The sequence below is a fragment of the Bacillus rossius genome, chromosome 6 (genome assembly GCF_032445375.1).
Source record: "Bacillus rossius redtenbacheri isolate Brsri chromosome 6, Brsri_v3, whole genome shotgun sequence".
Classification (NCBI taxonomy): domain Eukaryota; kingdom Metazoa; phylum Arthropoda; class Insecta; order Phasmatodea; family Bacillidae; genus Bacillus; species Bacillus rossius.
The window spans coordinates 71,972,491-71,996,940 of NC_086334.1; the positions used below are offsets into that span (position 1 = coordinate 71,972,491).

Below are 24,450 nucleotides of genomic sequence, written 5' to 3' on the forward strand. Positions count from 1 at the left end.
TTTTTTTAAATTTACATTAGGTATATATGTACTTAGACTAATTAGTACATATTCATAACTAATGTCATTTATAACACAAAATTCCAATACTACACTAGAACCCCGATTTTACACACCCCGGATTTTACCAAAACATCCACTGAAACCATCAAAAAACCAAATTTTTGACATCAAAATAGCATCGCAAAAAATTGAAAAAACTACCATGAAAACTTATAAAAATATATTACTTCCAAACACACAGCATACATAAAACTAATGTTCCTACAAGAACAAAAAAAAAATGGGACATCCTGTTAAAAAATGCAATGGCTTCTGCGAGGTAGGTTGTGAGCGCGAAACTCGTCTGGCTAGGCTGGCGGTGGCGGCATGACGTCATATGCTTACCTCTCCCTCCCCTGTTGCACATTCTATCAAGGCTCCTCCCTCCCAGAAACCCAAGCCATCTAGTCACACCCCCCCCCCCCCCCTCACAAAGTGAGAAACTGCCAGCACCCTCCTCTCCTTCTTCAATAAGTCATTTCCCGGTAAAATGAATATCTTGAAGGCCCACGCAACAACCATTTACCGTTAGTAAATACTGTATAAGTTATTATGATACACTTTGTTTATTAGTCACACAGCAGTCTTTCTGTTGGGAAATTACTAAAATTTGAAAATTTCTTTAATGGGAAAAATTACCAGGGGCTTAACAATATTTATTTTACCGCAAGTGAACTATATTCAGCCTTCCTTCAGCCAACATTTCCGGTACGTGACGCATAGCAACCTTAATCGTGTGCAGCGCATAGCTACGAAACATGTTAGACCCCCACTCCAAAACCCTTTATTTTATCCTGAAAGGTGTTACTTAATCTATGTTCGGTGTTTACGAGTTCAGACATATTTTACGATACCATTAGTTTGATATCTGAGTTTGGCTGTTATTTTTGGATTTTGAGTTTTGATTAAATTTGGTACTGATTGCTCTGTTGCTTGTTAACAACTGGTTTACTTTATTTTTATTTTGCTATAAGTTTGGACATTTAATTTCTTGAAATGAGTAAAAAAAGGAAAACTTTCACTACTCAACAAATTTTTAAAATTATTAAGGAAATTAGAGAAGGTAAGGTGCCGAAAGCCGAAATAGCGAGACGTCATAAGATCTCGGCGTCGACAATGTCTATAATATAGAGCAGCAAGGATTTGATCATCAATGCTGTGCAGGTGGAGTGTTGTAACGTAAAGGCGAAAAGCCTTAAATGTGAAGAGTTTTCCGATTTGGAAAATGCAGTGTCCGATCGGTTTACCCAGCACAGAGCACAAGGTGCTCCAGTTAGTGGGCCTATGATATTACAAAAGGCCGACTTTTTGCCTTGAGAATGGGTTTAAACTTCAAGGCCTCCAAAGAGTGGCTGGATAGATTCAAGAGTTGCCATCAAAACCCATAAAATGCACGTAAAAGTAATTCTGTTCCCGAGGGCTCAAGGGGAAACTGGTTGCACAGCATCAAGAAGCGCTACCAACCATAATGTGTTAATTGAAATTATTTATTTAGGTTTATTGGGTATGTTTACACTAATTTTAGTTTGGTAACATTTTAAAATAAAATTTACAGTATGTTTTCATGAATGTGTTTGTCATTACACCTATTATCACTTTTATGAAACGGTTCCCATCGAGTCTGGAAATCAAATTGCATCTGTAAAATTTTTTTAACGAGAAGCTGTTAGAGATTAACTTAAAAAGCTGTTTGGGGAAGCTTGTAGGAATGTAAGGCAGGTAAGTAGTTCTTCAGCTTATCAAGTCTTGACTAACTAGCCTCTGTTCCTCTTTTCACCCCTCCTTTATCAATCCCATAAAAATTGTATACTGACATGTCTTTGGGCGGAATGTTAACAGTGGGGAGGAAAAAAGTGTCAGTGGTGACAAAAGAAGTGAGGAAAGGTGGTCAAATACGAGCAGTTACATGGTTTCTACTGTTTCGAATTCCAAAATTCCTTGACTTTTCCAGATTTTCTACACTTGAATTGACAAATTTCCCTGACCTTTCAGACACAAATAATCCTGTGGCAACACTTGATGTTGACACTTTTTTCTGCAGGAAAAGAAGGTTGTATGTACCGTTCAAATGTAAGCATACCAAAATAAATTAAAAATTACATGATAACCTCTTTTCTCTGAAGAAAACACTAGCAAAGGACTTCAACTGCACCTATCTATAAAATGTTTTTACTCAGTAGAACTCACCCTATTGATATTAGTCCTAATTCTGAAGGAAAGTAGCATTTTTCTGGAAATGTTTCATTTTTACACTCTGACAAAATTTCCAATCATTAAAGTTGTTTACCAGTAGTTTACCACTCTTGAGTGGTTAGGTTAGCTCTTAGTGTGATATCATCATAATCAGTCAGAATATGTTGGATGCATTAATATTTTTAAAATCATAATGACAGTTGATTCATATAGGTTAGCTACATTAAAAATACTTAAAATGCATTTGAAAGATTGGTTATGAATTAACTATTACAGCTAACTTAACCTAAAATTGATGTCAAAATGAAAAATTAATAATAAGTAGAAACCACTTAATAAAATAACTAGTATAACCACATTTGTAATGTAATTTAATTTACAACTAATATAAACTATCACTATTTATTTTGTTAACTTGATCTTGCCAGTTTCATAAGTTGAGGTTATTTGACTTTGAAAGTTAGTTTTACGAGACACACACTTCATACAGACGCCCGTGCAGATTTGCTGATTATGGTCATGCCCCACTTCATAGCACATTGTGTTTTTTCTCTCAAATATTTTTAGTTTTAAATTTTTAAATGATTCTCAATGCCATTTGTTTTCCCCACCGACATTACAACATGTGCAGTCTGGTTTTACGTTTAATATATTTTGTTTAATATTAACATATAAGCCCTACCTATGCATCCAGTCTATAGGAACATAGCAGAAATCACAAATATATTCTCTTTAAAAACACTTCGGTCTTGATATCCTTACCAAAACAAAAATTATTAATTTAAATTTTATCGGAAATGATTAAATTATTCTGCTCTTTTTTAATAACTCTTCGTAACTTTATTTCTATTAATTCACAGAAGCCGATCGTCTCCAGAATTAATGTAAATAAATTCCGCATTGGATTATTGATACATGTCCATCAAAATAAATGGCAGCTTAGTAAAATTAACGCAGTTTGAGATTGAAATACATGTTTGCAAATTATTATTATCAATTCTCCAGAAACTATTCAGTAAAGGCTATCGAACTTGTATGTAAACATGTGAAAATATTTTTTTCTCGTAAAAACAAAGTGTTTACAGTAAAAAAAAATTGATAATTCACGAAAAAAAGGTAAATCAACCAAAATTTGTAATATTAAACATTTCTGAATTTTTTGAGATGCCTAAACACCAACAAATGTATTTTCTGTTTGACTTTTGTTAGCAAAAGAAAATATTCTCGAAATAAGCTGTGATTTCCCTGACATTTCCCCAAATTCCCTGACTTTTTTGGTTTCCCTGGTTTTTTCTAGTCCTGTAGTAGCAACCATAAGTTATTAGTATTAACATTCCACACGCTATTCACAACCAGAATAAGTCACTACTCACATGATAATTGGATATAACAATGTTTATGAAAAGCGAGCATGATTCCACCACATGATATGCTGCAACGTACAGTAGATATATTTAATGTTTGCTACGGGAGAGACAGTAGCATAGACCGGCCGCAGGGCAGGGGAGGGGAAGGAGGGCGGGCGGGCGGTCGCCAGTCCGCGCGGCGAATCACTGTAGAGGAGGGGCAGCGCGCATTCCTTGTTTGCACGCTGAGGCGGGATGTTATTTTCTTTTTAGGTTGCATATTGGTGTTAATATAAAGGTAATTTTTATTACAACCAAATACACACGAATAATACTAGATCTATTGATTTAAAAAGTAAAACAATATTTATCATTAGGTAAAAAGGGGAATGGCGGGGTGGGGTTCAAAATGGGCAACCCCCGATTTTACGAAGGCAGCGATTTTACGAATGCAATCCGTGGAACCATGAGCATACGTAAAATTGGGGTTCTAGTGTATTAACACATTTTCAAGTCACAGACCAATCCAGATAAAGATAAAATACTAAAACCTAAAAGGAAAGTTAAATTAATGGTACTGTGATAAGGAAATGTAAGGATATGGTAAGTGAGAAGAGAAACACAGAGGACAGGATAAGGCAAGATAACCTGAGGATCAGTGTAAAGAGAAATAAAATATGTAGGCCTATGCAAGTATTAGAAAATTCAAAGAAAAATTAGTAATGATTCTGATATAAGTAATGAAAGGCAAACTTCTCCAAAAACTAAAAATACACTTTTAAGATAAACCTGTTTCAGTTAATGAAACAAAAATCTTTAAAATCAATTTGCTTCAACAGTGGTATAAAATTGTTACTTTACGATCCAAAACTGTTACAAATTCAGTAATAAATTCAATAATTACCATGAAATGAATTTTAGATGAATAAACTAGAAAAACAACAAAACTAGGTGATACGTTAGGAATTAAAATAATTCTTAACTTAGAGTAAATGAAGACTTCATATAGTGATTTAAATGACTCTACTGTGACAGGAAGCCTTCAAGAGCATAGTATCTTAAAGCAACCTTGAGAAGTAAGCATGATAAATGGCACTAAAATACACACTGCTTTATTTTTCTTAGTAGATTGTACATATTGTCTATCACTGTACAACTACAGAGGTCTAAGTTAAGAACGCACTACGTAATATGTAGCCACTCCACTCAGGAAACCTCAGCAATAGCCCTCACACTGCACACATCTTTTAACAGTTTCTGGAGACCAACATTGTCCTGTATCTTCCAAGAACAAAATATCTGCTACACACCATCCTTACAAAAAAAATTGTCATGAATTATTTGAGCATGACAGAGCTACAAAATCCACAATTACCTGGTTAATGTAAAGGTCAGAATTTCTGATCAATTATTAGTCATGGCTGAGAAGTTTTCTGCTGTTTCCCAGCTCTCCCTGGCTAACGGCAGCTGCTGGCAGGAGTGAGCGACACCACGGCCTACGGTGGTGCTGCTTACCGACTACGCGATGCTACACTGTTCGCGGTCCTCCACCTCTCTCAGGCACGCACACTGCCACACGCTGATGACAACCCTATATGCGACAAACAGCTTGTCAGCACACTACCTGGAACACCATCCTCTCATAAGATGAAGGAGTTGTGGCCTGAAGCTGACTCCTTCATAAAAATCCATAAATACTTCAATCACAAAAGTTTGCATTTATAAGAAACTTGTGGCACAATTCTGGACCAAATTTCTAATGTCAGGTCACTTCTCATACAAGTCTTCCCCGATGATTATTCCGGGTGAATATCAGTGATCTAGAAGTTACTTGGTACGGAAATGGGATACATCCGGGCACCGTCAAAATCCGTTATCTGTGAGCTGGATGCTGTTACTATACAGTATTGTGAAAATAAGGACATATGCAGTACATGAATGAGTACCAACCAAAGAAGGGAGCAAGCAGGCACCGCTGTGGTGGGCTGGCGAGGCCTAGGAGCGCCAGTTGAGGAGGGAGTCCAGGATCTCGACAAGCAGCGGGTTGCCCCCCAGCCGCGCTATCTCCTCGCGGGCCTCCGCGTCCAGCTCCTGCAAGGTGTCGCGCGTGTACGCGAACGAGCCGAAGCGCTCCAGCAGACTGATGCAGTACTTCTTCAGGTCCACGTCCCGAGTCCTCTGGCGCAGAATGTCTGACGCCCCTCGTCAAGGAACCACACACACCGTAGTTACCTACCTGCCTCTATAATTACAGGCATGAAGATTTGACATTTTTACGGCAAGAGCTACCTTAAATATGAGTTGCACCATGCATTTGCCTACAGTACAATTCTGTAAATACAAGCAACCATTCTTTTACGACCCTTCAATTTCTTCTCCGCACTACTACCAAAAAAAAAAAATAGACTGATGGAAAATATGTATGGTACACTTTTTCCCTTCCCACTCACCTATCATACACTCACCTCGAAGTTAACCCTCTTATTAATAAGTTAAAGGAAAACAGAATGATAAACAAAAACATTCACCCCCCCCCCCCCAATAAATTACAGGTTAATAAAAAAATTGATTTTTTAAACACTATAAAGTGTGTTCGTGACCTACCATTTCAATCAAGAAACTGCTACTGTTAAAATCAGATTACAGTATTGTCAAAATAAATTCAAAATACAGTAAAACTACGTTGTTACAATATTTATCATACGTTATTTATTATGACCACCTCTCTATAACAATTCCTTTTTGAGGAATCATGAAAAAATTTTAGTTAAAAAGTAAAATTTGTTGGAAGTGCATGTGGCAGCATTTCTCTTGGTAATCACTGTACTGAATGTAGTGCAGTAGACACTCCCTTCCCCTGTCTGGTCCTCTTATGGATCTCTTTTATACCTGTCATAGAGACGACACGTCACCAGCATGACGCTTTGCCACTAAAAGCAAGCATGAATTGAAAGACATCTTTCGTAAGGCGCCGTCAATACAACATACCCGTCACACATATTATATTTATTTAATCTCATCATACAGCACATAACGTGTCTCTTTCATTTAATACTTTAAGTAATATTTTCAAATAAGTACAATAATACATTCTGTCAAATTTAATGTTTTGCCTCACTCCTTTATACTCAGAAATGATGTATCTGCGACATATGATGGATCTAAGAACAAACTTCGAAACTTCTCATCTCCTATTAACAGTTTCTTAGCATAAATTTAGTGTTATATGATTTGTGTGAATAAGTCACATCGATTATTATTTTCTCATTATTTTTAACAGTAAATACTCATTTTGCCAAAATATGTCATATTAAAAAAATCATCATCAAAGTTGAGATCATATTATTTCAGAGATTACCAAACATGTTTTAAAATCTGCATGAGAATCAGTAGCATCAATGAATTAAAATAAAACAACGAAAATGCATTTTTTTTTTTTATCAGTTGTCTCATCAGAGTATATGGAAATACTTATCCCTTTAAGTTAATTTTTCATTTAAGCTACCTTGCTTTCTTGTAGAGCAGGCAAATACTTTTCGCACAGAACTCTCACACACAAAATATCTCCAATTCCTTCAATAAATCCGTTAAGAAAGGTTTTACGTGTACATTTTAAACTTTTTCCTGCAAAATGTCTGGAGTTGTGAAGATTTTTTATCCCGTCCTTGAGCACTACTTACATGTTTAGTTAATTGCAGGTGTTTCTCCAGAATCTATCCGTATCCCACAACACTTTACAATTGCAGATCTTGTACATTACAGTATTTCTGTCTGGGCAATAAATGCCATCCCATTTTTCAATGAAAAGCTCCGTCTACTGCACAAATGTTTTGGTTGCGCATTGCTAGCAAACTGTGCCCTATTATACTACAGTAATAAAAATATTACTGTACTATATGATACACACAAATTTCATGTGTGAAGCCCTTACCTGCCGTAATCCATGAGGCCTACTTAATGCAAATTATTGAATATTTTTAGTACGGGAATATATCTATAACAAGAAAATAACCCAACTATTGGATTGTAAATGTTTTTGTTTACATTCATCGAGGTGACAACACTAACCTACCAACTCAACGAGGTAGCGACCAAGACAAATCACTATATTGATAATTAACGTGATATAAATTAGCATAAACAAAAATTATGAATATTGATTTATAATAGAGAAGTAATGGATTAGTTATGTTACATTTGAGAATTGTAATGTTAAAGTTCAGAATTTGAACAAATATTTACATTACACAAGTTAGTAATGTCAGCTTGCGTGTATTGGTGCTACTGGACTATTTCTCTCAAGTTGCAAGATGCATCCTTCAATGGTATTCGTCACCTTCACGATGCATGCCATGCACGTAATATTAAGAAAAAAATAAATGAAAAAAGATTTCAAATAAAATTGATTTCAGATGAAAGATGACAAATATCACTATCAGAAAAAATAAAAGTAACTGCCAATTAGAAAAAACATTTCAGTGAAAATATACAATGTTATGAACAATCTTGTTGCTATAAAAAAATAAGTAAAACTAAAATTAATATCACTTTTCATTGGAAGATGAGGATTTCGTGAAGTTTTTGTTAAAAGTGAGAAATTCCTGTTTTGGTGCAAAATTTCAACTTGGCACGAAATATTAGAGGTAGTGAAAAATTCATGTGCCTATCTATTACATTAGTTTTTGTGCATTATTACATACCAAATGTTGGTAACATTAAAAGACTGTGTTTGTTTATCTATCCCGCATGACAAATGTATTGCTACGTGAGGTAACAGAAATGCACGAAAAATACCAGGAATCTAACCTAAATTTAAAAACGTCAGTTTCTGGTAGGGTATTTTAAAGGAACCAAATCTGAAACCGAGAAATGGGGAATCACATAGGCCTAGCAGATAGTAGATAAATGAAAATGGTAATATTCCAATTTGGACAGAATATACAGTCAAACCTCATTAATACGAATCCGCTTAGTACGAAATTCCCGTTTATGCGAAGTACTTTCACAGTCCCAGAAAATAAGGTATGCTTTCCTATGTTATTACTACTTTTTATACGAAATACGGTTAATATAAATTACGAAGTTGTTTTAATCCCTCAAGTAGCTGTTAACGTGTATAAGTAAACGGTTAATACGAATTTCACAGCCGAAGTCTAAAGTAAATTACGTCTTCATAACCGTCATGTAAAGAAACGTATCTCCAAAGATAAGATGTATGTATCCTACAGCGTAAAATGGTCGAAAAATCAGATGAAAAGTTCAACTCTAGTGGCGATGTTAGTAACTAAACTAGAAAATATACCATGTTGTAAACGGAAAACGAAAAGGAAAGTACTCTATACCTTAATATTAGTCGTCGAAAGTGTACATACGAAGAAGTTTAAACAATCTATGGAAAAAAGTTCTGATATTTTCAATTGTTCACGCACGTGTGTCTTAACCTCAATTTTGAGTGTGAGTTGTTTTGTAATATGATTGCGAAACGTAAACGCCTCGACCTTACATTGCAAGTTAAAGTTAAAATTATTGAAGAAGTAAAAAATGGAGAGAGAACAAAAACTGAAATTGCGAGAGAATTTAACATCCCGCAATCGTCGTTGTCGACAATACTAAAAAATCGTGAAAAGATTGAATCGGCTTTTGCGAGTCCGTGCAAATTATCAACAAGAAAATAATGCGAGGCCCAAAACATCAAGAAATGGAAGCTACCTTGTTGCAGTGGTTTGAAGAAATGTGTGCATCAAACTTGCCTATTTCTGGACCTATGTTTCAGAAGAAGGCAGACTACCTAGCATTGAGGTTAGGAATTTCAGACTTCAAGTTCAGCAATGGGTGGCTACAACAGTTTAAGGATCGCAACAATATTGTTGGCAAAACTACCATATTTACTCCCATATAGGTCGCCATCGCAGATATGTCGCACCCATAATTTGAGGTCTTGAATTTGGTATTTAAGATTCCCCCCATATAGGTCGCACCGGTAATTCATTACCGCGCCGTGCGCCGTGCGCGGAGAAAGGTCATTGTACTCGATCAGCTGCTGTTACGGCACGCCTGCTGGCTCTCTTTGTTCACTGAGTTGCGCATGCGCAGTATAACTCACTCAATGCTCCGCTAAGACTCGTGACCTTGCATCAGCAGCCAGCCAATAGATGCTAGCTTAGCGGAAAAAAATATAATCTTCACCTCCCGTGTACCAGTTATGTCCAGTTATAATACCAGTTTATTGGTATACGCACCAGTTTTCTCGCTGCCGTGACATGTTCAAGTTTACGTCCATCTTGATGTCTTGATACCAATATTTAATTAATTACAATCCCCAGAAATAAATTGTTAGTTTCAAAAATAAGCGTCAACTGTAGAATACTTCCGAAATACGTATAAAATACGTATAAAATCCGTATAAAACAGTTACCAAGACTCCGCTCAAATTATCTGTGTGAAGTTTGTCTCATACCAGTATTTCGGCTAAGTTGTGACATAAATACAGTATCAGAAATTAACAATCAGCCACGTTCATACATTCGTGAGTTTACGTTTTTCCCTCGTGAATTTTAGATTGTTTCCTGCTAATTACTCAGACTTTTACATGCCTAGGCTTAAATTATTACATGTTTAGAAATAAAAGCTAAATTTCATGTTATAAAATATGTACATTTTGTGATTTAAAATGTTCATTGCCGACTCTAAAGGTTACGTTTTTTACAATGTTTTTAGTGTTTTTAGGCCTACTAGCTAATCTTATCTACTTTTAAAGTACCCACGGTATTTTCTGGTTGTTTATGGTTGTTACGTGACGTAAATAGTGGGATGGATTCGATTTTTGAGTCGTAATTTGCTTGAAAGTATTCTATTGGACTAAATGGGAACTAAACGGGACCTGAAGAATATAGTGCAAATAACGGGAAAACGTAAATAACGGTAACGTAAATAAGGGGTTTCGCTGTATGTATACATTGTAAATAAATTTGCTTATACCTATATAAACTTCTTTTTCGCATTTTAAAGCAAAATATTGCAAACAAAAATTCTCAAAAATTTTTAAATTTTTTTTCTTCACATATAGGTCGTACTTCATTTTTTCCCCATCAAATCTGGTAAAATTGCCGCGACCTATATGCGAGTATATACGGTATGTGTGGGAAGTCGGCAGCAGTAGATACGACCAAAGTTAAAGATTGGATACAGACTGCTCAACCAATACTTGATCAGTACTGGCCTTTGATAAGCTTTGTAATGTGGTAAACAATGCCTATAAGAAAAAAATAGTGCAAACCAGAATTGATGCTTTTTTTAAACCAAATGTTTGAATAGAAAATGTGTCATGAATGCAAGTTTATTGAAGTTTGTATTATGATTTATTCTGAAGTGTTGCATTGTGTTTTTTTTTTTTTTTTTTTTTAGTGTTTACAAATTGTTATGTATGTAGTGAAGCCAGCTTATACTATCAACAGTGTATATAATTTTCTTTATGGTTGTAAATATAGGCATTTAAAGTTCAATCAATTTTTTTTTGTCATGATATCCCAATAGTTTGGTTAATACAAACCCTCATTATTACAAAGTGCTAATATTATGGTCCCTTCAGGTTTGTAATAATGAGGTTTGACTGTATACTGGTTTTTATAATTCAAAATTTAGTATAAAATTACGTTAAGATAAGTAGGCCTGTGCGAATATTCGAATTTTCGAATATAAAAACGAATAGTTTATTATGCGTATTCGATTCGATTTCGAATACTAACACTTCGAAAAAACGAATATTCAGTCATTTACGAAAAAGGCTGAACGGGATCACTGAAACCGGAAAACATTTCGGGATCACGGGAGGTTTCTCTCATTGGGCGGGGGCAAAAGTTCCGCGGTATTTTCGTAATGTTTTAGAGTTATGTATGTGGATTTATTCCACTACATCTGGCCACGTAAAGCCCGTTTGAACACAGTAATTCGGAGCGATAACAAACGTATTCTATGTAGAAGAATGTCCTCAGGTTGTTTAAAATAGATTTGAACTGTCAGCATACTGATAAAGATAAATACGTGTCTGTAAAATCCACAATACCGGGGTGTTATAGGTGACAGTTTTCAGATTAGAGGGTGAAACATGGTTTGTCGGCACTGTAATTTCATTCCGAACGTGACGGCGAAGAGAAAGAAAATTGTACAGACCATGTGGAAAACATCTGGCCGCATACTCACAGCAAAGACTCCAAAAGCCTAACATGCTACGTCAATGTTTTTCAATAGGATAATACACAGTAAACTATCGGATGCAGGCGGAACCCCCCCCCCCCCTTCCCCTTCATTCTCTTCCCAAATTCCTCGCGTAGTGACAGCTCAGGCAATTATCCTGTCCCACGCGTCAAAAAAAAAAAAAATCTTGCCAAGAACTTTAAAAGCTTGCGATCACGTTACACGGTGTACCAAGATTGTGAAGTAAATGTGTTTTCTATGATGGTAGATCCACGGTTCAAAGATTCACTAATTGAGGATGAAAATAAAAATATGGGTTGAAAATTTGTGCAGGGAGGTATGTAAACTGTGTAAGCTGAACACAGTAGCTGAAACTATAACTGAGACAAGTGAGGCTACAAGTGAAATGCCTATTAAGAAGTCATCTCTGTGGGCCTACGTGAAACCTTCAACAGGAGCTCAGTCTACTCTTGCAAGCTACGAAGAAACTATCCAAGGAGAAGTAAACGTATATCTGGCAGCACCCTTAATCCCAAAGAATGAAAATCCTTTCAGTTTCTGGTCAGAGAAGGGACGCACTTGTTTCCGAAACATAGCTGTGGTAGCAAGAAAGTACTTGCCTATACCTGCCACACAAGTGTGCAGTGAGAGACTTTTCTCAACAGCTGGCAACATTGTGGCGTGTAGAAGAGAGAGTCTACTCCCCGAAAATGTAGAGCAGCTTGCGTTTCTTCACAAAAATTTAAATTAGTTAATATGTAGTGATGTGACAAGACTCTTTTTAATACGAACTAATTATAAAATTGGAAAACCTTAAAATTTTAAGTACTGCCAGTTTTTTGATTCTACATACATTGTATCAGTAAATATGTACCTGTTATCATATTGTAATGTGATGTGATATAACATGTTTTATGGGTTTTCAATTCTCATTCCAATTATTCGAACTCAATATTTGTATTCGAGAATAATTTGGTATTCGTATTCGAATTTGATTCAAACTAAAAAACTGATATTCGCACAGGCTTAAAGATAAGTTAATGAAAACTTGTGTAAAATACAAGTTAAAAAAATAGATGTACATAAACCTCCCACATATAGAAATATATTATTTTAGTAATGTGTGACGCTGAAGTGAAACATACAATAAGTATTAACTTCACTTTAAAATTGAGCCAACCAATTAATGGTCAAACATTAATTGGAAATAATTTTTAAAGAAAGATAATAAAATGGATCAAATAATTCAGAAAGCTAAATGTTGGCTACAATTCTGACAAAGCAAGCCACGGAGTAAAAGGATACTTATGACCTGGTTGTCGCTCGGTCGACTTAAGATTGCATGAATGATCGGAAAGCTGAATTTCCCCTCAGTCAGGTCCTCACAGAAGCTTTTGTTTTCAGCGTACTGCAACAGTTCACAACAAACAAAACAAGCAATTACAACAGGCATTCAAGAAAACATTTCTACAAAGATATAAAAATAAATAATATATTATGTTGAAGTCCTATTTCTCCCCAAATTCATTGTAACTATGCTCTATACGTTGTAACTCTACTCTATGACATACATTTTTCGCGCTTTATTACATCGCGAAACGTTGGTCACATTGAAAGAATGTGTGTTTACCTTAACAGCATTATAAACATATCGCTATGTGAGATAACAGAAACATACAAAAAAGACCCCAAACTTAAACTGAAGCTTTGAAAAAGTAGTTTTTGAATCGGTTATTTTAAAGGAACTGAGAAACCGGGGAACCAGACAGGCCTAATCACGAAAGAATGACTTCGTTGGTTGGTGACCCGCGAGCACTCACCTCCTGCAGGCACAGGTTGCAGTAGTCGTCGCGGATCTGGAAGTACAGCCCCAGGATGCCGGTGAGGTGCGACAGGTCGCTCTGGTTGGAGCTGAACAGCTGCATGAGCCGGATGGCCAGCATGAACAGGCCTCCCGTCTCTGCAAGGACCACACTCCCATGCACCGAGCACTGTTCGTGGCCTCTACCGTCTCAAAACTACCACACGTCTCAACTACAAGGATCACAACGGCATATGAATTATTACGTATTTGTTTCGCAAAGTCTGTCTCACAAACAGTAAAATTGTATGGTTTTGAATTTCTAAAGTGTGTATTGCGAAGACAGAAAAAAAAAAAACACAGGATGGATATTGGGACATACATTGAAGAGAAGGGAACTTTATGAGATTGAAAATGAGATAGTTAAGCAATAAGTATCAACTATTCTGTTCTAAGTTTAACATCACCCTGTTATTCATTAGGCTTACGTCTACAAGACAGCCCAGATTATAGTGAACTCTGTATTACTTGGGTACAGACTTGTTCTCATAAAGGTAAGTCATGTACGGGTGCTATTATTCAAACTACAACCTTAAAAATTACTGTAGGGATGGGGCGAATCCTGATTTCCTCGAATCCGAATCCTAACTCAAATCCTCGACTGGAATTGCCGAATCTCGAACCCAAACCCAAATCTTTTAATAGATGATGCCCACATATCTAATGTAAGTGAGATGTATTCTGCTTGCACTAAAAGTCCCTTGACTTTATCACATGTAGTTTGGTACATTTCTGGTATAAGTGTATATAAAGACAAAAAATTTTTCTTGAGAAATTTCAGTTTTAGTACAGATTAGCGGTTAGGATTTTTTCTATAAATAACTAGAGGTCTGCGAGCCTAAGAATTTTACTTCCAGCCGAGCTCGAGCTTTTGTGGTACAGTTACACTTTTGGGAAATTATTTTTATCTTAAAACTTAGTATAATGTTTGAATAAAGTATTAAAATGAAGTGGGCTTATTAATTTTGGGTAACTATTTACAGAGTGTGTTTACATTTTGCACTGCTAGAAAAAAAATAACATTTTTTTTCCCATTGAATCTTACCTGTTTCCATTGGTTCATTAGTAACATATCATCCAACTAACATAACCAAGTATATGTTTGTGTAAATGTAACATATCTTTGGAAAAATTTCATCCTTGTCAAATTTTCTGGAGTCCTTACTGAGCTTCAACAAACTTAGCACCAAAAATCATGTTGTTTGAAAAGTACATTCACATTGTTTCAACATTTCCACTTTTCAGCACAATAATTCTGAGAGAGATTGTCACAGAGTATTAAATTTTGTTCTTTAATCTATCATGCAGAACAATAATTTGTTCTGCACGTTCAGGAGTTAAATTAGCTCTACGATTGGAGATAGTGTTTCCAGCAAAAGAGAAGCGTCTCTCGCTGGCAACCTGCTTGGCTGGAATGCTTTAGTAAAATTGCTTAACCTCAAAATTAGTGTCATAAATATCTGTAACTGGTCATTAAAGTTTAATCAATTGAAAGTAATAAAAATAAAAGCATTTTACTTCATTCAATTTACACTTGCAAAAAAAACATACACACAATAAACCTATAGTCCATCCACGGTAACCTCCTACTTTTTTAAACGAACCTTTGAAAAAACACACCAGGATGCAGCATGTTTGGTTCGTTTGCAAAAATACTTTCCATCATATGCATATTAAACATGCATTAACACTAAATTACCGTATAATGATGTTAAATAAAATTTTACAAAAAAAGTAACTATCTATGTACAATATTATTAATATTAATGATCTCGCATGTGTGTAAATGAAACAGTGAGAGAAGTGGTGTGTTGGCAATGATTAGAACGAAATAGTTCCATAGCCAAAATATATATTTTTTGACTTTCCGCGTGTATTTAAGAATTTGTGTGGGTATTTGTTAAGTTTGAACATTTTTTTAAATCTCTGGTGAAATAAAAACGTTATGTTAACGGTAAAAAAATATTACGTGCCGAAACCGTGGTCGCGCATTAATAATGTTAATAGTCACTTGATTGTTTTCTCTTTCAGCCGTTTGCAGTCTGCACAGATTACGCCATATTGCAGTGTGTTTTAATATATTACTGACCGTGAAATAACGTACAGTTTGTGTTTCAGGATTTTGTGTTAATATTGTGTATTTTAACTTTGTTATATTATTTATTATCTACGATTGTAATGATGGAATTTGTTATCGTTTTGATATTTTGTGTGGTTCTTGTGATTGCTGTAATGGTAATTGGTTCCGGAATGGGGAAAGCTACTTCTTCGCAGCGTCAGATGGACATCATTAACGTCGCTCAGAACTTATATGTTTTAATTAGGAAAGGCGACTTGAAGAAATGTGACGTTACGCAGACGACCGCGTTTCTTCTCAACATCGCAAAGTCAACTGTTCTCAAGTAAGTAGGCTTTTTTCGTTTTCATGCACGTAAAAAAAATATCGACTGTGTCCTAAGTATTGTCGGCCTGTGTTTTAACTCACGAGGTTTTTTGTGTTTTATTTCCAATTTATATTTTTTGGTGTGAGACAACACCGCCATGTGGCGTCTCTGTTGAAAAGTTAACCTAAAATCATATTAGGCCTACTCAGGTCCTAACAATAACAATATAGGCACTTTCAAGTATTTTTATGGGTGTGATACACGTTTGTTTATAACGATGTTTATAAACTTTATGATAGGTTTAACTATAACATAAGGGAGTGATTTTATAATTTGCATTTAATTAGTTTTTCATCTGTTTGGGAGATCACAAAATAAATAAAAAAAACACTTCATTAATTTCGTGGACAAAGTCTGTCATGTTTCCATTTAGTGACCACAAAGCAAATATTTGTGACAAAATGCCATATTTGGAACACTGCCTAACTGCGTATTGTGAACGGGTCCCCGGAAAAGTGTTATGACAAATGTTTTTTTTTTTTGGTTAGGTACTACAAGAAAGACATTGAAGAAGTTTCAACACCAGGAAAAAAGAGGAAAAAAAGGCCACAGGAAGGAAAGTCACTTGACACAGTCGACGATTTCACAGTAAATGCAATCAGGAATGCAATTTACAGGATGTACGCTGAAGGTAAAAATTTGATACTGAAGAGTAGTTTCAATATCACTGGGGTAGGCCCTACTTAATTGTATTCATTTCATATATCCATATGCAGATTGACCGGTTCAGTTTTTTTCCCGATATCATCTGTCCTTTAAAAATACTTAACATTTTTGGGTGGTTTGTTAGGTTTCTTTATTGATATGGTATTGATATATAGAATATTGTGCAACATATGAAATAGGTACACGTCCTTTTAAGGTTAGGTTAAAGATAGAAAGAAAATTGTTACATTCTAAAACTACAAGTAATGTTTATATCGTTATACACAGTATACATATTAAATAACCTCAACTTTTATGATGTATCAGAAGGTTAAATAATGAATATTTCCAGTATCAATAATATCCAGTTGTGCGCTTTAGCAGTAATTGGTTACAAATTAGTGAGTTGTGGTCTAAGCAAGCATGGTTATTAAAAAAAAAATTGGGATACTTAATTGGCTAAATTGTACTGTGTGGCAGGGTCCAGTACAATATATATTCTATTGCAAAATAGTGTCATGCCCCGCCTAACCCTTTAGAAAATATAGGGGTATTGTTATTTTATAAACAATAGGCCTACTTCATTGCGATGAAGTATCATATGAAAACACAACTTAGCCAGACAAACTGTGTGTTAGTGTATGAAGTAACAGAAGGTTATAAAACAGTAAAAGTTTAGTATCGCGTATCCGATTCGATACATTGATCCTGATCGCATGATCCTGCAAATATTGATCCTGTGATTGATGATGCTTGCTTTTCTAATTTATTACGTTTAAAAATCCTGTACAAAACCAAAACTAAAAACCTGTGATGTAGTAATGAGTTATGATTTAAAGTTGAATAATAATGAAAATATATATGTTTTATTAAACTTATGATAATTATTCTTGCTATACCACAATATTTGACTATGTTCAGGATCTTTGATCTGAATAAATGAAAAAAAGCATGCACCACACGATCAATAGGATGTACAGGTTCATGCATAAAGATCTAGGGATCACATGGGATACACGATACAAAACATTTACCTATAACACAGTGTAGAGCTTGTAACTTATTGATTGCTGAAATAATAATGTTTTACACAACTTCAATACAAACGCGCAATATAATCGTCATATCATTGCAGACAGAAATACTGCAATGTAGAATTCCTCTAAGCAAACTACAAAATTTAAATTAATTTAAAAGTATTTTTGAAATGTAAGTTTATTAAAACTATTTAATAAATGTAAATTGTGCACTTAAATTATCTTCTGCGGGGTTGTGGTTTCGCTTAGTTTCGTGTACCTCTGTTATTTCATGTATTGTTAATGTATGCAATAAATTTACAGGTTTGAATGTTACAGTCGACACCATTTTGAAAGAAATCAGGGAAAGACAAATAGATTATTATGGTGGAAGATCAAGTCTTCATAAATTGTTAAAGAAGATGGGATTTTCATGGACAACTGTTGATGGACGAAAAGCTTTGATAGAGAATGAAAACATAGTATTGAAGCGAATAGATTTCTTGAGAAAGTATACAGAAGAAAAAGAAAGAGGTGCCAATTTCATATTTGTTGATGAAACATGGATTTTCCAGAGAGGCAAGGCATTAATTTATTTGAAAATTTGTTCTGTGGTCCAATACAAAGTATTTCATTTCCATTTCATATATTTTTCAGGAACTGTATCAAAGTCATGGCAGGACAAGAGTCTACAATCTGCGAAGAGACGTACTGTTGGAGATGGTAAAAGGTTTATTGTTGTTAATGCTGGAGGGCGCACTGGCTTTGTGCCAGGAGCAGGATTACTTTTTGTTTCAGGTCAGAAGACTGCAGACTACCATGGCGAGATGAATGGGGAAACTTTCTTGATGTGGTTTGAAGACATGTTGGTGCATCTGGAGGAACCCAGTGTCATTATAATGGACAATGCTTCATATCACAGCACCCAGGTATGTGCAATGGTAAAGCAGTGTCTTTTTATTGCTCAAATTGTAATGTGAAAAATTTACATGTGTATAAGTACGAATATTCGAGACTAATACATTTTGCCAGCAATAATTGTTATCTTAATAGTATGCCTACACTACATTTTTATAAACTATAATGTTTGAGCTGAAATTGATTACACACACACACACAGATATATATATATATATATATATATATATATATATATATATAATGTAATTGAATTACATCATAGTGCAAACTAATTTAGTAGAGGGTTTGAAATACCAAATAATTTTTTTTTATTGCAAATAGCATTTGAAAATGACATAATTACTTGTTTGGTAAAAGGACCCACTTTATGAATGCTCTGTTGCCCTACTTAATAAATTAAAATAATATTTTCGAAAAAATTTCTAGTCACTAAACTAACATGCTTTGTTAAATTTAGAAAAATCATTACGACAATATGCCAAAACACATGTTTGCTTTGCATAAGTACAGTAGAACCCTGTTATAATTTGTTTTTAAGGGGCTACAAGAAAAAAAAAACATAAGCAGGAAATTCAATTGAGTACTTTTTAGTGTGGATTTATTGCCAATGGACTCAACAAGCTGCATAAAGATATATTTGATGCTCCAATTTGCTTGTAGCTAGCCAAAAACAATTTTTCTTTAACATCATGGTGCTTCCAGCTTCTATCTGCTTTGTCTTTACTTACACATTGTCTCATTGCTGTAAAATTGTCTCATTTCTGTATAATTGTCATAATTCACGACAGTGTTTACAGTGGAAATGCTTAAGTCCAGTTCTTTTGCCACTTGAACATGTGATTTAAGTGAATACATTTGAAAACACACAGAATGGCTAAAAATTTATGAATTTATTTGTTTTCCAAGGGTGTCAACAGGCAGTTAACTGCTAACATACACATATACATAGACAGTATAGACAAAGGCTTTTAATTTTTTTCGTCTTCTAAAATTTTATGAAGTGAACATTACAAGCACGAAACGCATAATTTGTGAAACATTATATCCAGGAATTAAATACATTGTCCTTATAGGGAAAATATTGGACTTGAAAAATAATACATTATAGGCAGGAAAACTTTATAAGCAGTAAAATTGTAACAGGGTTCTACTGTCATGAATTCTTATCAGCTACTTGAGTATTTAGTTAAATGTTGGCATAACGTAGGTTGAGAAAACACCTACAACGAACTGGACCAAGGATGCACTGATCGCGTGGCTGGAGAAGAATGAGATAAAACATGAAAATAATTTGTTGAAAGTGGAGCTGCTGAGGATAGCTAAACAAAACAAGCCCCGAATACGGTATATTATTTCGTTTTTTTTACAGCATTTCTTTAAAAGTGAGATAGTTGCAAAAAATTACGTATACGCCTTGTTCTAACACACTTTTCAGATATGAGGTAGACGAGTTGGCTTGTAACTATGGCCACGAAATTCTACGACTCCCACCCTATCACTGCCACTATAATGCAATCGAACTAGTTTGGGCTCAATGTAAACACCATTACAATAGTAACGTGGGGCGGGCCAAGAGATTTGACAATGATGCAGTTGCAGCCATCTGGAAAGAGGCTCTTGATGCTTCCACACCAGAGAGGTATTTTCATGTTGCATGACCAATGGGGTATTCCTTTTGAAGTAGAAATTGTTTTATTTTCCTGTAGAACATTCCTCAAGCTTCAGCAAAACCCTTACCATACATTTTTACATAATACGTAAGTATTGTTGCCTAGCAGCCTGGTCCTACCATTCCTTTTGATAACTTTGTGTGCTAGTGTGGGTATAGTGTGATTATCATTTTGTGTATATTCATATACCAGTAATACAGTTTTAAAACAATTGGTAAAAATAAGTGGTTTGAATTTGTGTAGTTGTCGTTTTGAAAATGTGTTGCATGTATGTGTTTGTGTTCGTGTTTGTGTTTGTAATTTTATTCCCATGTGATTCATACATATCTGTGTAGTTTCTAGATCTAACAGTGGTGACTTATTTGCAAGGTTTTTTTTTTTTGTAATTGCAGTCCATTTGCAATTGTTTCATTTCCATAAATAGTTTTGTATTTATTAGTAATTGTGATATTACTTTCTGTTATGCTTAATCTTGTGTCAATGACTTTAAAGTTATGGTGGGTTCAGTGCTGTAGGCAGATTTCTATATTCAGATAAAATTTCAACGTAGAGAATTTTGAATATTTTCATCTAGCGAACTTGAATAGGTATTTACACATGTAGTTCTTGCACATTAGTATTTTCAAAAGTTATGTTATTATAGTGAAATACATATACAGTAAATCATCAAAACTATTCAAAAAATTAAATTTTCGCTATATCTCACTGTTTTTGTCTGGGACAAATTTTAACCAAAAACAAACACAAAAGTTATGAAATAAATATTTTATCATATGCATTCTAAGCCTTTATTGATAACATAGAAAATATTTACAGCTTTATTATATCTTGAATAAACCACTCAAATTTTTTTTTTCAGATAACATAAAACAAAACATGTTACTTCAAGTATTAAATAATAGCTTTGATAGTTGAGGAAAACACATTAAATGAGTTTTGTTGTGTTTAAAAATAGTTTCTTGTGGAGTGAGTTCAAAATTGTATGTAATAAAGAGCATGCCATGCATTGTTTACTATGCCGTTTTGACAGAAACAAACATATTTTGTTATAGAGTGGTTTTTGCTATAAACAGGTCATTTATATAGAGGTTTTACTGTATACATTAATTTTTTTAGATGGGTGAGGTGTGTGGATCACGTGGAGAAGCTAATTCAAGCAGACTGGGAGAGAGAAGTCCACATAGACAGCGGCACCATTCCTCCACTCATCATCCACCTCGGCGAGGATAGTTCAAGTGAAGACAGTGACAGCGAAGAATTTGAGGTTACGACACAGCAAGTAGATGGAGACAGTGAAGTACTGGCAGTTCCTCTTGATGATTTACCCGGGTGTTCTTATTGAGGTCTGTATGTAATAAACACCTGGGCAACTGTAAGTATTGGGGTTTGAAACATTTTTTTTTTCTTTTATGCATTCCCATTAAGTATGTTGATTACTGGAACTTTATGTATTAACTTTATATTACACATATTATAAAATTAATAATAAATTTCATTTCTGGATTCGTATAGGTGTATGTGAAACATTTTATTTTGTTGTGTCTCTTCATTTTTCAGTGAACTTACTTGGAAAACAAAAAGCCAGTCCCCATCCAGGGCCACAAATAAATAATGCATATAAGTGGTATAGAAATTACTGTCAATTCTTTACCACAATTTTACTGTTCATAAAATTATGATTTTGTCTAATAAGTATACTCAGGAAAATGTATATAACCATATTTTTATTTGTGGCCTTAACCGGCAAAATGGTAGGGGTTTATTAAATAAAAGAAGAAAATTCATTTTTAAATGTTTTCATCTGAATTTGTTAATTTTATTAAACCTTCAATCCTTAGTCTTTTCCAGATTGCTTAGATGGACAGCCATATGTATAATTTACAATACTTTTTTTTTCAGATGCAGAAAACTGTGTTGAACTGTACTAAAGGATGATATTTATTGCTTACATAAATGTTGTAAATTTATATGTTCTCCTAAAAATTTACTTTAAATTATATGTTATTTATTTAGCTAACAAACTTATTTTTTAATATTTTTACCATTGGGTATCATAAATGTTATGCACATATACATGTATACTTAGATCATATTCAAATTACTTATATATATATATATATATATATATATATATATATATATATATATACACACACACACACACACACATTGTTTTGACAGCTGGTGATTGTAAACAAACCATTTGACATTTGTCACATGGCAATGTTTTTGTTTACATACGGCGGAAGGATACATAGTGACATTAAAGTAGATCCGGTGAAAAGCAGGGCTTCAGAAAAGTAGGAGGTTACCGTGGATGGACCATGGAAATTAAAGTCTTTTTCAATATCCTGAAGTCTGAAATATGTTTACTCATGTCATTAAATGTAGAGCTGTATTGAAGAAGCCAATTTTGCCAATATTTAGTTGAATCGGCATTTCTGCCGACTTCCGATACAGTACACTCGTTAATTTTCGGCCGATATTACTGAAAAACGAAAGAGACTGCCATAACCTAAAAATCCACAAGTACCATTTTCACTTTTCGTAGTAGTACTGCATTCTTTCAGATCGCATTATTTCTTAGCAACATGTGCCAACCGTACATATCAAAGTTTAACATCCTTTTTTTTTCAACAATGTTCTTTGATTTAATATGTCATAAATAAATAATACATTACTATCACGGTAAATATACATCTCAGTTGTTACGGTAACTATAGTGCAAATATGGTAGCTATCATGCTTCTGTAGTATTATGGTATTCTACAAAGAATCTTTAGTTCTTTTTATGGTAATTATCTTAAAATAACTATTGGGTTTGTACTGTAGTTATGGTACATCATCCATATTTCTTCGTATGTTGTTCATTTGTCTTTTCTTCATATTTACGTGTGCCATTATTTGAGACGGGAAGTTTCAGAAAAAATTTTAACGGACATTATATCACACATTTAATGGCGTAAATGATGAGACCTCGGGTAATTTAAACGCTTTATACGGAAAAACCTACCATGCGGGACCTCGTAAGCGAGGTTTACTGTATTTTTTTCCACGTAAATAGTAAAAAACCGAATCCTTTGACGAATCCTATATCAGACCCGCCGAACCTTCGAATCCCTAGGATTCGGCGGTTTCGGCGGATATTGGATTCGGTCGCCCCATCCCTAAAAATTAGTAAACATGGCCATCGAGAACTCAATATCATACCAGTGTATGATGAATGATAGATGACCTTTGGTTACAATAACAAGGGTCTGGAGGATAACATTGCTAACAAGTATTAACACTCTAGCGCCAGTTGACACAGTCAGGTAACGAAAATCTAAGCAAAGAGTTTGCATTTTAATAAAAAGGAGTAATAAAGGAGAAATACTTTTTTTGTCTTAAGATTTAGCCATGAATAATAATAATAAGTTGATACAGGAAAACGGGTTACAAAAAACATGAAACTAAGAAATACAGTGGGTCATATACATATAGTCACAACAGTAAAAAAAAGGGTGATTTTTGAGACAGATTAAACCAATGTCATTTTGAGAAAGTGACTGATAAAGTGAGATAATAATGAACAGTGAAGGGACTTTAACCCAGCACGTTTGGGTCTAAGGCCATGCCCATTTAGCAAACAGCAAAATAGTTTTAATGGGAATACTAACACAAAATTAATATATCTACAGCAAAATAGTACTCAAAACAAGTTTGTTGTAATAAGATTCCCTATTGAAAGAAAAAATATAGATAAGCCTTGGGCATCTTCAAAAAGTAGTTATGGAATTTAATATTGAAATATAAAATGTAACCTGCTAGAAAACAGGACTCACTGTACCAAAATGATAACCTACAGTTATGATAAACTCTGAGGGACTAAAAATACGGGCAGGGCATTAAAGAGACCTGACAACTAAGGTCAACAGCCGTAATTCACCTGAGATATCTGAAGGTGAGCGAATCAATTGGTACCAGACTACAGAATGTGTTACAAATGTTGGATTAAAGACTGTTCACTGTATTCGGAGTACCTGTGGCTCATCAAGGTTTATGTTTAAGTAAGTTTAGTTTTCTGTTATGCCTTACAAGAAGTCAGCAAGCAACATCACTCCCTGACACTGTTAGGAA

The 24,450-nt window shown here is 34.5% G+C and overlaps 2 protein-coding genes across 6 annotated transcripts in view; one reads left to right on the plus strand and one right to left on the minus strand.

The window, feature by feature from the left end:
* LOC134533297 (terpene synthase) overlaps positions 1-24,450 on the minus strand; it is a 42,662-nt gene that overhangs the window by 11,033 nt on the left and 7,179 nt on the right. For 2 of the 5 annotated variants that reach the window (XM_063370773.1, XM_063370770.1), the window contains exons 4-7: positions 13,595-13,734; positions 13,080-13,182; positions 5,532-5,773; positions 3,377-5,172 (exon numbers count right to left, since the gene is read on the minus strand). In XM_063370773.1, coding sequence (XP_063226843.1) covers positions 5,577-5,773; positions 13,080-13,182; positions 13,595-13,734 — 440 coding nt within the window. In that variant the 3' untranslated portion in view covers positions 3,377-5,172; positions 5,532-5,576. Of the gene's footprint in view, positions 1-3,376; positions 5,774-13,079; positions 13,183-13,594; positions 13,735-24,450 lie in introns of those variants that run through there. The other 3 variants (XM_063370772.1, XM_063370769.1, XM_063370771.1) reach the window with 2 other exon arrangements.
* Positions 16,083-20,414, plus strand: LOC134533296 (uncharacterized). Its single transcript, XM_063370768.1, has 4 exons — positions 16,083-16,710; positions 18,065-18,669; positions 19,869-20,005; positions 20,097-20,414. Exons 1-4 carry the CDS (start codon positions 16,698-16,700, stop codon positions 20,317-20,319), a joined length of 978 nt encoding a protein of 325 aa, XP_063226838.1. The 5' UTR covers positions 16,083-16,697; the 3' UTR covers positions 20,320-20,414.

Bases quoted from the DNA above. Each gene is read 5' to 3' on its own strand.
- LOC134533296 (XM_063370768.1), top strand. The intron at 18,670-19,868 runs GTATGTGCAATG...GGCATAACGTAG, and splicing joins CTTCATATCACAGCACCCAG to GTTGAGAAAACACCTACAAC. The intron at 20,006-20,096 runs GTATATTATTTC...CACACTTTTCAG, and splicing joins CAAAACAAGCCCCGAATACG to ATATGAGGTAGACGAGTTGG.